The 15,145-nt window shown below is 46.7% G+C and overlaps 1 protein-coding gene across 1 annotated transcript; it reads left to right on the plus strand.

Annotated features, from left to right (window-relative positions):
- Positions 1 to 3,906: 3,906 nt before the first annotated feature.
- Positions 3,907 to 9,082, plus strand: LOC123086717 (uncharacterized). The gene is made up of 2 exons (XM_044508491.1): positions 3,907 to 7,317; positions 7,506 to 9,082. The coding sequence occupies exon 1, from the start codon at positions 4,222 to 4,224 to the stop codon at positions 5,314 to 5,316; it is 1,095 nt and encodes a 364-aa protein (XP_044364426.1). The 5' UTR covers positions 3,907 to 4,221; the 3' UTR covers positions 5,317 to 7,317; positions 7,506 to 9,082.
- The last annotated feature ends 6,063 nt before the right edge of the window (positions 9,083 to 15,145 follow it).

Genomic DNA, 15,145 nt, shown 5'->3' on the forward strand with positions numbered 1-15,145 from the left:
TGAACTGGCCTGTTCTTTCATGCGCCCAGCTCCAGAAATCCTGCATTGGAGTTGTGCACAGTGGGATACTTAGCACAACCTTCGCGTCAAAAGCAAAAAAAAGTGGCTTCGATCTTCTGCCTATCCCATGTGGCGCTGGTGTGATCCATCAGCTCTGCCACAGTAATCGGCGGTGTGTTTGTCAGACAGCCATATGGCCTCATCATCTCTGGACGGGGGAGCCAATTATCATTCCAAATGTCGGTGCTTTCTCCGTTGCCAATCCGCTTAATCAGGCCGAGTTTCAGCGTGTCTCTTCCTTCAATAAGTGCTCGCCAAATCTAACTTGGATGACTCCCAAGCGCAGCCTCAAGGATATTGGTGTTTGGAAAGTAAATGCTCTTCACAACCCGCGCACTAAGAGAAGTAGGATGCTGTAGCATGCGCCACACCTGTCGAGCTAGCATAGCTAGGTTGAAAAGCTCAAAATCCTTAAATCCCAAACCTCCCATGCTCTTTGGCTGAGTCATTGCCTTCCATGATACCCAATGTGGTTTGCGTTGGCCCTTCTTACTCCCCCACCAAAATTTCCTTATCAACATGTTTAGATGCTCACAAAGGCCCCTTGGCATTTTAAAACAAGACATGGAAAAGACTGGTATGGCCTGCGCACCTGCCTTTATTAGAACTTCCTTGCCCGCCGAAGACATAGTTCTTTCGACCCAACCTTGAATTTTGCTCCACAGTCTATCCTTTAAATACTTGAACGCCCCATTTTTTGAGGCCCCCACATCTGAAGGCATTCCCAGATATTTCTCATTTAATGTTTCATTTGGGACGTTCAGGACATTTTTGATATCATTGCGAACAGCCTCAGGGACACTCTTGCTGAAGAATATGGATGATTTGTCAAAGTTGATCCGCTGACCTGTTGCATTGCAATATGTCTCCAACAATTGGTTAACCTCGGTAGCACCCACACTGTTCGCCTTGAAAAACAGCAGGCTGTCATCAGCGAATAGTAGGTGGTTTATCGATGGCGCCGAAGGTGCCACTTGAATCCCCCCTAGATTTGATGACTCTCTTTGTGATTTTAACAAGCACGACAGGCCCTCTGCTGCTAACAAGAACAAGTATGGCGATATCGGGTCCCCTTGTCGGATCCCACGAGATGGACAAAACTCCTCTAGCTTCTTACCGTTGAAAAGTACTAAAAATTTCACTGTGGACACCATGCTCATGACAATATCCACCCACCTTTCCGTGAACCCCAGCTTAAGCATTATGGCCCGAAGATAAGCCCACTCGACTCTGTCGTAGGCCTTCATCATGTCCAACTTGAGAGCACAAGACTGATGTTTTTTTGCCTTATTCCTCTTCATAAAATGCAAGCACTCATAGGCTGCTATGATGTTATCAGTAATTAGTCTGCCTGGAACAAAAGTTGATTGCTCTGGTGAGATAATATCTGGAAGAATTTGTTTGAGTCTGTTGGATATTACCTTTGATGCTATTTTATAGAGGACATTGCAAAGACTGATAGGCCTAAACTGTTTGAGAAGAGTGGGGTTTTTCACCTTTGGTATGAGAACCAGGACTGTTTCGTTGATACAAGCAGCTGACTCGGTCCCTTCGACAATTTTAAGGACAACACTGGTGACTTCTCCCCCACAAACCTCCCAATGACGCTGAAAAAAATGGGTGGGATAACCGTCTGGGCCCGGTGCTTTGATCGGGAACATTTGGAACAAGGCTCTCTTGACCTCCTCTTCCGTATATGGTGCGTTCAGGAGATCATTCATGTCGGATGTTACCTTGGTCGGTACCCTTCTCAGTACTTCCTCCATATTATGCACCCCTTCAGATGTATACAACTTTTTGTAAAAATCCGTTGTCATCTCTTCCATCTCTGTTTGGTCCTCGGCCACATGCCCTTGCTCATCATGCAACGATTTGATCTGGTTTTTGCGCCGTCTCCTGCTTGCCATCAAGTGGAAAAAGTAAGTGTTTTTTCGCCGTGGACAAGCCACTCCACCCTCGCCCTGTGACGCCAGAGCATTTCTTTGCGGTGAAACAATTCAACCAGGCGGTCTGATACTTTTGTTTCTTCAGGTGTAGGTCCGGATCTACCTGGGACAGCGCGCAAAGTCTGCAAAAGTGTTTTCAGGTGGGCAATCTCCTTCCGCATGGATCCAAATGTGTTCTGGTCCCACATGGACAAATCTCCTGCTAGATCACCCAATTTGGCTCGTAATGATTCCACTGTCTCCCCGTCCTGCATGCTCCATCGATCGAACATTGTTGCGAACAGAGAATCTTCTCGTTCCCACATAGTTTCATACTTAAATGGCCTTGGGCCCCGACTACATGGCTGCTGTTCACGTAGCATGAGCTGGATGGGGATGTGGTCAGAGCCCGCCGCATTCTTGTGGAGCAATGCAGACGCTGGTAATGCCATGAGCCACTCAGGATTCACTAGACATCTATCCAGCCTCACCCGAGTAAATGAGCCTCCAGCAACGCGTTTTTCGAAAGTCCACTTTGTGCCTGTATACCCAATATCCGCCAGTGCGCAAACATCAGCTGCTTCCCGGAAACCATCAATCTGTGCTTGGCTTCGACTGCCAATTCCATCATGCTCATCTAGGTTTAGTACCTCATTGAAATCACCAATGACCGCCCAAGGCCTGTTCTGCGTCTCGATTATGTTTTTCAGGGTGTTCCAAGTATTGTATCTATCTGGTACTTGGGCTTCTCCATAGACCAATGTAACCCTGACCTGCATGTCCACCATATTATCTACTAAAACATCAATGCGATACCTTGAGTAACCAATGACTTCAACTTTAATTTCATCATTCCAAAAGATACATAGGCCACCGCTTCTTCTAGAACTACTAACTGCATAAATTTTATTGAATCCTAACCCTTCTGCCAACCGTTCTACCCTCGAACCCTCTAGTTGTGTTTCCAAAATACAAAGTATAGAGGGGGCAAACTGCCTCGCTAGGTCGCGAAGCTCCCGAACTGTCGCGGCTTTGCCAATCCCGCGGTAGTTCCAGCAAAGAAGACTCATTGCGCCGGGCGAGCCCCTCCCTGGGGGCTCGCCAAACGCGCATCTGGGGTCTTGTTAGATGTTGCAACCTTGGCTGTGTTTGTCTCTGCAGATGAAGGGCTCAGTTTGTTTCTCTTCGCATCTTGCTTAGATGTGGGGCTTGGTGGGATCGGTGGAGGCAGCATGAGAGGGGCCTTGCTAGATTGCACCTGAGGTGACCCCTGTAAAACTTTTTGGTCAGCTAGGGCACTTCTTTTCTGATGCGCTCTGTATCTTCCATGGTGACGTCCTTGAGCGCATGATTCGCCTCATCCGTTTCCTGGCTGCTAGCTGCTTCGCGATCCCATGCTGAACGCCCCCCTCCTCTTCCTGTCCGGCCACGCCCCCGGCCGCCTCTGGTGCTGTTATCTTCTCCCCTTCCCCTACCTGGGTTCTGGAACCAGCTCGCCTTAATGTCCTTAAAAACAAGCGACTTTGGAGGGTGAACGCCGTCTCCACATTCTTTATACAGATGGCCTAGATATCCACACACCGCACACCAATCAGGCAATCTTTCATACTTGATTCTGAAGATGACACGCTCAACCGTATCCTTCTTCTTAACCACCAGCGAGACAACATTCTTTAGAGGTTTAGTCACATCAATTCTCACTCGCACCCTTACAAAATTACCCTCGAAGTCATGTGACTTTGGTTCGGCATATATGAACTCACCCACCGTGGAAGACAATGTCTTTATCTTGGAGAAGTAACCATCTGGGAGATCATGTATTTGCAGCCATATATCTATTTTCTTGAGTTCAATCGTCGACGGCTTCGTGAACCCATCATAGGGCGCCAGAACCACTGCTTTCCCCTTAAAATTCCCCTCAAAACTCCTCTGCCAAACGAGGCCTCAAGAAAAAAACGAGACGCGCCGAGGAAACCCTCGCGCATCAATCACAACTGCCTCCGCCGCCGACCATGGCGGGCGCTCTCGCAATCGCGTCCGCCGCCGGTTCTTACGACCGCGATTGGGCGGGGCTGCCGGAGGAAATACTCCTGATGTTCATGCGGGAGCTGGAGATCCCCGACCTCGTCCGCTCAGGTGCTGTCTGCGCCTCGTGGCATGCTGCTTACCTAGCCGTCCGCCGCCATCGCTTCCCCCTTCCAATCCCCCGGAATCAGCTCCCCTGCCTGCTCTACGCATGCCGCAACTCCGCCGCAGACAGCGCCGTCGTCTGCTGCCCCTTTACCGGCGATTCCGTGCGAGTCCCCCTGCCGCAGCCCCCGCTCACCCGCCACTCCACGGTCGGCTCCGCGCACGGCTGGCTCTCACCGCCGACGAGGCCTCCAACCTCCACCTCCTCAATCCAATCACGGGCGCCCACGCCGCGCTCCCGCCCATCGCCACTCTCCACCACGTCGAGAGCTGCGCCGACGGCGAAGGCCGCCTCATGTACAACGTCTTCGACAGGGGCGATCCGGAGCCGACCCCCTTTGAGGCGCGCGAGGCCAGGGACTGCATGTACCACCGTGTCACCCTCTCCTGCAGCCCGGCGGCTGGGAGCGCTTGCATCGTGCTGCTGGTGCACATGCCGGTCGGCGAGCTCTCTTATGCCCGGCTCGGCAACGAGCGGTGGACGTGGATCTCCCCCGACGACCACCAGCTCATGAGCATCAGCTGGGGCTTCATGGACTCTTTCTACAACGAGGATGATGGTTTGTTCTATGTGCTTCGCAGCCACAGGTCCGTCTTCACCCTGAATTTCAATGGGCCATCCCTTGTTGTCAAAAAGATCATGCGAAGAGTTAGGAAGGGAGATGATCCTTCTAGCATGTACATCCTGCAAGCTCCATGGGGTGATATTTTGCAAATATGGAGGTGGAGGAGCTACACTGACTCCTCAACACCTGTGGAGCTTCCTAGAGATCTGCTGGGTCACAACGAAGATGACATAGACCGGTATATTGAGCTGAGAACAACTGAAATTGAGGTCTATAAGGTTGACCTTGAGAACCAGGCACTTGTGAAGATGACAAACTTAGCGGGTCATGCACTATTCCTTGGTTATAATAGCACCATGTGTGTTGCCACTAAGGATTTCCCAGCATTGAAGCCGAACTGTGTCTATATCACAGATGACTCTTTTGAGTATGTCAACATGTGTAAGCATAACTGGCGAGAAATCGGAGTTTGGGATATAGAAAACAAGAGCCTGCAGACTTTTGATAGTGATTTGGTTACTAATTCCTGGATGAACTGGCCTTCTCCGGTTTGGATAACACCCTCCCTGTTCTAGTAAGTGACTTTTTATTAGTGATGCCATTGTAGACCTTGCACACTTGTTCTTGGCTTTGATTATTGTCAAAAAAAATTGTTGCATTACAGCTTAATATTTTGAGTTTCTGTCCCACAATTATATAAATTCTCTTTCTATATATTAAGTTATGAACTTTTCCCTATGTATCACTGGATAATTTTTGGATTGATTATTGTCATTTTTTGTTCTATTATATTATAATAATTTGAGTTTCCCCCACAATTAAATCAATTTTCTCTATATATTAGTTCCAATGTACTCCCTCCGTCCCAAAATACTTGTCGGAGGAATGGATGTATCTAGACGTATTTTAGTCCTAGATAGATACATCCATTTTTATGCATTTCTCCGACGAGTATTTCCGGACGGAGGGAGTATTAGTGGATAACAATTTTGGGTTCTCTTAACACCATTCCATTAATCTCTTGTTAGAGCCATGTAGTTTATGTAAAGACCAGTCTAATTCGTGTTTGGGACCAGAGTGAATGGCAGTAACTTCCTATTCGTGTTCGTCACCAAAGTGAAGGACAGTAATGACGACTTTTCATGTAATTTAACAGAATTCTACTAACATAAGGTTTTTACACACTAGTATTAAGAACTCAAAACTTGTATGCAGTGCTATGTAGGAAATAACCTGTTTTTCAACGGTAATATTCTTACTATTTGAACTAGTCATCAACCAATGCAGATGGATGTGCTAAAATTTTCAGTAATACATTAACTGTAAAGGAGGTTTATTTTAGCACAAGGACGTGCTTTTAAAAATTATTACAGCTAAAAACTATTACCGCCACTTCCTATTATGTCCAAGTTGTGGTCCTTGCTAATTTCTTCGCACCAAGTAAATTGATCTGTTATACGCTTTGGTCCTCAGCAGTAAATGGAGTTTCTTCCTTGCCATGAATGGTGTGGTTTGCAATCTAAAAAAAGAATAAAAATCAACCTGAATAGCTTATTATGGAAGAATACAGATCTTGGTATTTTCATTAAATTAAAAATACCAAAATGGTAGCACAGGTCAGCATCATGGTGTTGAAAGTTTTTTTTATAAAGATACATACAACAGTAGAATTCAGAGGAGATGACACCAAGCATGCTCCTCTTTCTGAAGCAAACTTCTTGTCTATGTACACAATGGTAGAATGGAATGGGCACTGGTAATGCAATGATTCAAGGGTTTCTACTGAGCTAGATATTTATGCAGTATGTACAAACCAAAGTATATAATACATATAACAGATGATTATGTCATTGAGAAAAGCAACTTGAGCCGGCAATTCCTGTTTTGTGATTGGAACATTGGACAGGCAAAATCTACAGTATCCGCTACAGCTGCTATTGCTATCAACTCCAGCCTCCATATTGATGCTCTGCAGAATCGTGCCTGTTCAGAGACTGAACATGTTTTCAATGATGCATTCTGGGAGGTCCTTGATGCTGTCAAGAGACTGAACATGTTTTCAATTATGCATTCTGGGAGGTCCTTGATGCTGTCAAGAGACTGAACATGTTTTCAATTATGCATTCTGGGAGGTCCTTGATGCTGTCATCAATGCACTTGATAATGTCAATGCTAGGATGTACATGGACATGGTATGCCTGTGCTTCCAGAAGCTACTCTTGGAATCTGGAACGCTGGGCCCGAAATGTAATACATAGATGGTGATTCCTCACCTTACTAAAAACTATGGAGCTTCACGAGATCCTCCCGAGAAACAGGCACCAATGTGCACAGTTCATTCTTTTCCGCACAATATTGACCATTGTCTAATATGGGCTCGCTCAGAGTTTGAGGCTCTGGTAGAGAAAACCCCAAATGAAGTGAACTCATTTATGTCTAATCCTGCTGAATGTACTGCTGCTATGAGAAAGGCAGGTGATGCTCAAAGCTAGGTAATTATTGGAGCATGTACGTGAATGCCTTGACAAGGAGCGGTGTGATAAATTTGAAGACTGCATAGCCTGGGCAAGATTGAAGTACGATTTATCTCTCTACTACATCCCCCTTTGAATTCAACAATTTGTTATTGGCTTTGTTCCGCTTTCTTTTCATCTTAGCTATTTGAAGTTAAAATGGTTTCACTTTGATTATATTGCCAACAAATAGGACAGTATCTTTTGTGCTTCAGATGCCATGTAATAACATCTGTGTTTTTTTTGGCCAGGTTTGAAGATTACTTCTTTAATCGGCTGAAGCAGCTAACATTCACATGTCCTGAAGATGCTGCCACTAGCACTGGTGCTCCTTTCTGGTCTGCCCCTAAGCGTTTCCCTCCCCCGGTGCAATTCTCAGCTGTTGATTCATCTCACATTCAATTTATACTGGCTGCTTCCATATTGAGAGCGGTGTCTTTTGGGATCCCCATACCGGACTGGGTGAATAACATGGGTAATCTGGCCGATATGGTAAGTAAGGTTGCAGTGCCTGAATTTGAGCCAAAGAGTGGGGTTAAGATTGCAACAGATGAGAAGGCTACTAACCTCTCCAGTGCCTCAGTTGACGATGTTGTTGTTATCGAAGACCTGTTAACCAATCTGGAAGCATGTGCCAAGAAACTACCTCCAGGATTCCAAATGAAGCCTATTCAGTTTCAGGAGGCTTGCCTCTTTTTAACTACTGATGTGTTAGAATAAGAATTTTTTTTTCTTTGCCCTGGCTGTTTACAAAAATCCTTGCTAGTTTCACACTAGAAAACAAACATACATCACTAACGCATAGGTGCATATTTGGCAAGAAAAAACATCAACAGGGACTATGTGATTCAGTCACATTTCTTTCTGCTATGCATTGAGTTCTACTTCCTCTGTTCTGATTTACTTGTCATGGTTTTAGTTCAAATTTAAACTAAAACCACGACGAGTAAATTGGAACGGAGGGAGTAGAACTTAGTTGCTAGTATCTGTTTTCCCCCTTGTTGCTAGTAGCAATCTACTCTCCATTTCTGCCCAGATACATTGAGGATAAGTAACTTGGTAATTCTTTGAGAACGAGTTTTTTTGGTATGCTCCTCTCCACCTATCCTTCCATGTTGGTTTATAGATGACGAGTGTGCACAGAATTCCCGTGGAGAGATGTTTGAAACATGTGTAGTGATCGCTTATGGTGTTAGTGGCCATCTCCATAGCGTTTTGTGTGGGTCCTTCCGCTTTGTTGTTGCATGCCAGGCATTTGCAATTGTGCCATGCTGTCTAATATTTTGATGAATGAACCATAGCCTGTTATCCACTCGGTAGCATTGGATTGATATTTTGGGGTTGCTTCATGATGTGTTCATTGAGTCATTACAATTTTTGTTTACCTCATACCTCACTGCAACCATCACTTTATTCTTCCTCACAACTCTTTATCCCTGGAGTTGAGCTATGAACATATTGTTGTTGTGGTTAAGCAAAACTGTATCTAGCAGCTTTGCATATATTTTTTTTTCAACTTGGCTGATCCCTTTTTCATTGCTTTGACATAACAGAAATACAAAAGCTAGCCAGTTCGTAGCCAGCCAGTTGCAAGCGAGGTTCAAGAAGCAGGAAAGGGAAAAGAGCCGAGTTCAGCGCACCGCTGGGAAGCCTGCTACATGTGCTAATCGAAACGAATGCTATGAAGTGAAAACTTAACGGTAACAAACACTCCCCTCCCGGTGGTGGGGAGGTGCGGCGGTGTTGGTGGTGGCCGGAATCGGCCGGATTCAGTGCGGCAGCGGCAGCGACAGGACTTGGCTGCAGGGGGCTGTCGGAAGGTGGCAGTTGGGCGGCGAGGGGTGGATTGGCGTTTTTGGGCAGCAACCTTCCATATATGCAGCCGGTTGTGCCCTTTTTTCTAGGCTACCCAAAAACGTTTTTGACCATGTTGGAGTTTTTGGGCAGCTATTGGAGAGGTTTTTTGGCCTCCAAAAGCCCAAAAAGGCAGTGTTGCCATATTGTTGGAGATGCTCTTATGAGCATAGTTACTATATCCAGTTTTGTATGGCATGCACGATTTTAGGTTGTTAAAAATACATCCTTAGATTTGCTGTCGAATGAAGCTTTAAAGTATATATTTTTCTTTTTTTATAGGATCATTCAACATGAAGGTATACACTTCAGCATTTTATTGTATGCACTTTTTTCTCTAGCGGCAAGGTACATTGAAACATTAGTTAAAAACGGTGATCCATACAATGGACTAGAGGGAGAAATTCATAGGGTGTGTTTGGTAGTATGGAGGGTGCATAAGGGCAAAAGTTTTCAATCCGACCCACTTTTACTTGTTTGGTAGGGTGCACGGGCTCACATGAACTATGCCCATCTGATGCACAAAAGGGCCCTCGGCCATGCCCATCTCATGCACCCCAGACAGGGTGCATGAGGCAGCCATGCTGGCCCTGACCCTCGTCCCTCAACCCGGCAATCCGACCCATGGGTGGCCGCGGGCACCCGACCCGAATGGGTAGGGTTTGGGTCGCCATATTCACCCATGGGTAAGCTCGATGGGTAATCCGATAATATATGGGTAGGGTATGGGTATAATGTTCTGCCCGTGGGTCACCCGATGGGTCACCCGATTAATATAGTGATTAAAATATTATATTATGTGTGGACGTTTTGGTGAAGATACTTGCTAATTAATTTATTCACAACAACTAAACGTAGCAATGCATGTTTTTTTTGAGGGAAAAGGCCTTTTATTACTCAAAATCCACAAAGTGTGGGATACAAATTGGGTCATGTGGCTGGCCTAACCACACATGACGCCCCGGAAGTAAAGCAAGAGCATGCTTAGCTAACTTGTGGGCTTCTAAATTAGCCTCACGTTTTTCAAAAGTAAAACTACTAGTAAAAGGTGGTGACCTTGATCTAATCTCTTTGATAATAACTCCATAATCTCCCTGACTACCTTTAGCAATGTCCTCAATGACCTGCTTGCAATCGGATGCGACAACATAATGATGTTGATTAAGATCCTCCGCCAACGCAATAGCTTCACGGCATGCGATGGCTTCCAGAGTGGCTGCGTCGCAGGCTCCAAACAACACTAAAGTAGAACTGCCCATGAATGCTCCTTGACTATCTCTGCAGATTGCTATTGCCGAGCCCCCTCTCTGTGGACAAACTCCTGCGTCTACATGAATCTTCGCATAACCCGTTGGCGGAGCCTTCGGTCGAGTGACGCCAGATGTAGTTCTGGCCGCTGCTTGATTCAGTTTTCTGGGCTTTATCAAAACTTCCAAATCTTGGATGTAGCGTGTTATGAAGGCCCTTATTGCATGTGGGGTCTGGAATATAGACTCGTGTATGGCCTTACGCCGGGATGTCCAGATGGCCCAGAGTGTCACCACCAGCAAGGTGAATTGCTCATGCGATAGTTCTCCCATTAAGTTGAAAAGCCAGCTCTTGGCTCGGTTTTCCGTTGTAGCTAGCAAGGTGCAGCAAAGTTACTCGTCAATCAGCGCCCATGTGCATCTGGAAACGGTGCATTCGAGGAGAGAGTGGCGCCATGAGTCGGCTGCGCCGCAGAAACCACATGAGCTCGTTGTTGTCATGTTGCGATGTTCCCTGACATCTTCCGTCGGGAGCGACTGCTTCGAGAGCCTCCACAGAAACATGCGAACTTTCGATGGCACTTCCGTCTTCCACAAAGTCTTCCATGAGGCCGACTCTGATGTTGTTGAAGAGCCCCCGGAACCCTCCAGCCAAGCCTCTCTCCTTTGCCTGGTCGACACTAGCATATTGTAGGCCGACCGAACCATGAACTGGCCTGTTCTTTCATGCGCCCAGCTCCAGAAATCCTGCATTGGAGTTGTGCACAGTGGGATACTTAGCACAACCTTCGCGTCAAAAGCAAAAAAAAGTGGCTTCGATCTTCTGCCTATCCCATGTGGCGCTGGTGTGATCCATCAGCTCTGCCACAGTAATCGGCGGTGTGTTTGTCAGACAGCCATATGGCCTCATCATCTCTGGACGGGGGAGCCAATTATCATTCCAAATGTCGGTGCTTTCTCCGTTGCCAATCCGCTTAATCAGGCCGAGTTTCAGCGTGTCTCTTCCTTCAATAAGTGCTCGCCAAATCTAACTTGGATGACTCCCAAGCGCAGCCTCAAGGATATTGGTGTTTGGAAAGTAAATGCTCTTCACAACCCGCGCACTAAGAGAAGTAGGATGCTGTAGCATGCGCCACACCTGTCGAGCTAGCATAGCTAGGTTGAAAAGCTCAAAATCCTTAAATCCCAAACCTCCCATGCTCTTTGGCTGAGTCATTGCCTTCCATGATACCCAATGTGGTTTGCGTTGGCCGTTCTTACTCCCCCACCAAAATTTCCTTATCAACATGTTTAGATGCTCACAAAGGCCCCTTGGCATTTTAAAACAAGACATGGAAAAGACTGGTATGGCCTGCGCACCTGCCTTTATTAGAACTTCCTTGCCCGCCGAAGACATAGTTCTTTCGACCCAACCTTGAATTTTGCTCCACAGTCTATCCTTTAAATACTTGAACGCCCCATTTTTTGAGGCCCCCACATCTGAAGGCATTCCCAGATATTTCTCATTTAATGTTTCATTTGGGACGTTCAGGACATTTTTGATATCATTGCGAACAGCCTCAGGGACACTCTTGCTGAAGAATATGGATGATTTGTCAAAGTTGATCCGCTGACCTGTTGCATTGCAATATGTCTCCAACAATTGGTTAACCTCGGTAGCACCCACACTGTTCGCCTTGAAAAACAGCAGGCTGTCATCAGCGAATAGTAGGTGGTTTATCGGTGGCGCCGAAGGTGCCACTTGAATCCCCCCTAGATTTGATGACTCTCTTTGTGATTTTAACAAGCACGACAGGCCCTCTGCTGCTAACAAGAACAAGTATGGCGATATCGGGTCCCCTTGTCGGATCCCACGAGATGGACAAAACTCCTCTAGCTTCTTACCGTTGAAAAGTACTAAAAATTTCACTGTGGACACCATGCTCATGACAATATCCACCCACCTTTCCGTGAACCCCAGCTTAAGCATTATGGCCCGAAGATAAGCCCACTCGACTCTGTCGTAGGCCTTCATCATGTCCAACTTGAGAGCACAAGACTGATGTTTTTTTGCCTTATTCCTCTTCATAAAATGCAAGCACTCATAGGCTGCTATGATGTTATCAGTAATTAGTCTGCCTGGAACAAAAGTTGATTGCTCTGGTGAGATAATATCTGGAAGAATTTGTTTGAGTCTGTTGGATATTACCTTTGATGCTATTTTATAGAGGACATTGCAAAGGCTGATAGGCCTAAACTGTTTGAGAAGAGTGGGGTTTTTCACCTTTGGTATGAGAACCAGGACTGTTTCGTTGATACAAGCAGCTGACTCGGTCCCTTCGACAATTTTAAGGACAACACTGGTGACTTCTCCCCCACAAACCTCCCAATGACGCTGGAAAAAATGGGCGGGATAACCGTCTGGGCCCGGTGCTTTGATCGGGAACATTTGGAACAAGGCTCTCTTGACCTCCTCTTCCGTATATGGTGCGTTCAGGAGATCATTCATGTCGGATGTTACCTTGGTCGGTACCCTTCTCAGTACTTCCTCCATATTATGCACCCCTTCAGATGTATACAACTTTTTGTAAAAATCCGTTGTCATCTCTTCCATCTCTGTTTGGTCCTCGGCCACATGCCCTTGCTCATCATGCAACGATTTGATCTGGTTTTTGCGCCGTCTCCTGCTTGCCCTCAAGTGGAAAAAGTAAGTGTTTTTTTCGCCGTGGACAAGCCACTCCACCCTCGCCTTGTGACGCCAGAGCATTTCTTCGCGGTGAAACAATTCAACCAGGCGGTCTGATACTTTTGTTTCTTCAGGTGTAGGTCCGGATCTACCTGGGACAGCGCGCAAAGTCTGCAAAAGTGTTTTCAGGTGGGCAATCTCCTTCCGCATGGATCCAAATGTGTTCTGGTCCCACATGGACAAATCTCCTGCTAGATCACCCAATTTGGCTCGTAATGATTCCACTGTCTCCCCGTCCTGCATGCTCCATCGATCGAACACTGTTGCGAACAGAGAATCTTCTCGTTCCCACATAGTTTCATACTTAAATGGCCTTGGGCCCCGACTACATGGCTGTTGTTCACGTAGCATGAGCTGGATGGGGATGTGGTCAGAGCCCGCCGCATTCTTGTGGAGCAATGCAGACGCTGGTAATGCCATGAGCCACTCAGGATTCACTAGACATCTATCCAGCCTCACCCGAGTAAATGAGCCTCCAGTAACGCGTTTTTCGAAAGTCCACTTTGTGCCTGTATACCCAATATCCGCCAGTGCGCAAACATCAGCTGCTTCCCGGAAACCATCAATCTGTGCTTGGCTTCGACTGCCAATTCCATCATGCTCATCTAGGTTTAGTACCTCATTGAAATCACCAATGACCGCCCAAGGCCTGTTCTGCGTCTCGATTATGTTTTTCAGGGTGTTCCAAGTATTGTATCTATCTGGTACTTGGGCTTCTCCATAGACGAATGTAACCCTGACCTGCATGTGCACCATATTATCTACTAAAACATCAATGCGATACCTTGAGTAACCAATGACTTCAACTTTAATTTCATCATTCCAAAAGATACATAGGCCACCGCTTCTTCTAGAACTACTAACTGCATAACTTTTATTGAATCCTAACCCTTCTACCAACCGTTCTACCCTCGAACCCTCTAGTTGTGTTTCCAAAATACAAAGTATAGAGGGGGCAAACTGCCTCGCTAGGTCGCGAAGCTCCCGAACTGTCGCGGCTTTGCCAATCCCGCGGTAGTTCCAGCAAAGAAGACTCATTGCGCCGGGCGAGCCCCTCCATGGGGGCTCGCCAAACGCGCATCTGGGGTCTTGTTAGATGTTGCAACCTTGGCTGTGTTTGTCTCTGCAGATGAAGGGCTCAGTTTGTTTCTCTTCGCATCTTGCTTAGATGTGGGGCTTGGTGGGATCGGTGGAGGCAGCATGAGAGGGGCCTTGCTAGATTGCACCTGAGGTGACCCCTGTAAAACTTTTTGGTCAGCTAGGGCACTTCTTTTCTGATGCGCTCTGTATCTTCCATGGTGACGTCCTTGAGCGCATGATTCGCCTCATCCGTTTCCTGGCTGCTAGCTGCTTCGCGATCCCATGCTGAACGCCCCCCTCCTCTTCCTGTCCGGCCACGCCCCCGGCCGCCTCTGGTGCTGTTATCTTCTCCCCTTCCCCTACCTGGGTTCTGGAACCAGCTCGCCTTAATGTCCTTAAAAACAAGCGACTTTGGAGGGTGAACGCCGTCTCCACATTCTTTATACAGATGGCCTAGATATCCACACACCGCACACCAATCAGGCAATCTTTCATACTTGATTCTGAAGATGACACGCTCAACCGTATCCTTCTTCTTAACCACCAGCGAGACAACATTCTTTAGAGGTTTAGTCACATCAATTCTCACTCGCACCCTTACAAAATTACCCTCGAAGTCATGTGACTTTGGTTCGGCATATATGAACTCACCCACCGTGGAAGACAATGTCTTTATCTTGGAGAAGTAACCATCTGGGAGATCATGTATTTGCAGCCATATATCTATTTTCTTGAGTTCAATCGTCGACGGCTTCGTGAACCCATCATAGGGCGCCAGAACCACTGCTTTCCCCTTAAAATTCCAAGGGTCGTCCTCCATTACTTTCTCCCAATCCCCAAGGCACGAGAATTGGAAGGTGTAGAGATTCTCCTCAAGTGGCCTGATCTTTACTTCCTTCGCCAGATCCCACGCCACCCTCATGCCTCTGTAGAACCAGTATTGGCTATAGGTTTTTTCGGTGTGAACCCTAGCGATCGCAATCCA

Source organism: Triticum aestivum, chromosome 1B (genome assembly GCF_018294505.1).
Source record: "Triticum aestivum cultivar Chinese Spring chromosome 1B, IWGSC CS RefSeq v2.1, whole genome shotgun sequence".
NCBI classification, from domain to species: domain Eukaryota; kingdom Viridiplantae; phylum Streptophyta; class Magnoliopsida; order Poales; family Poaceae; genus Triticum; species Triticum aestivum.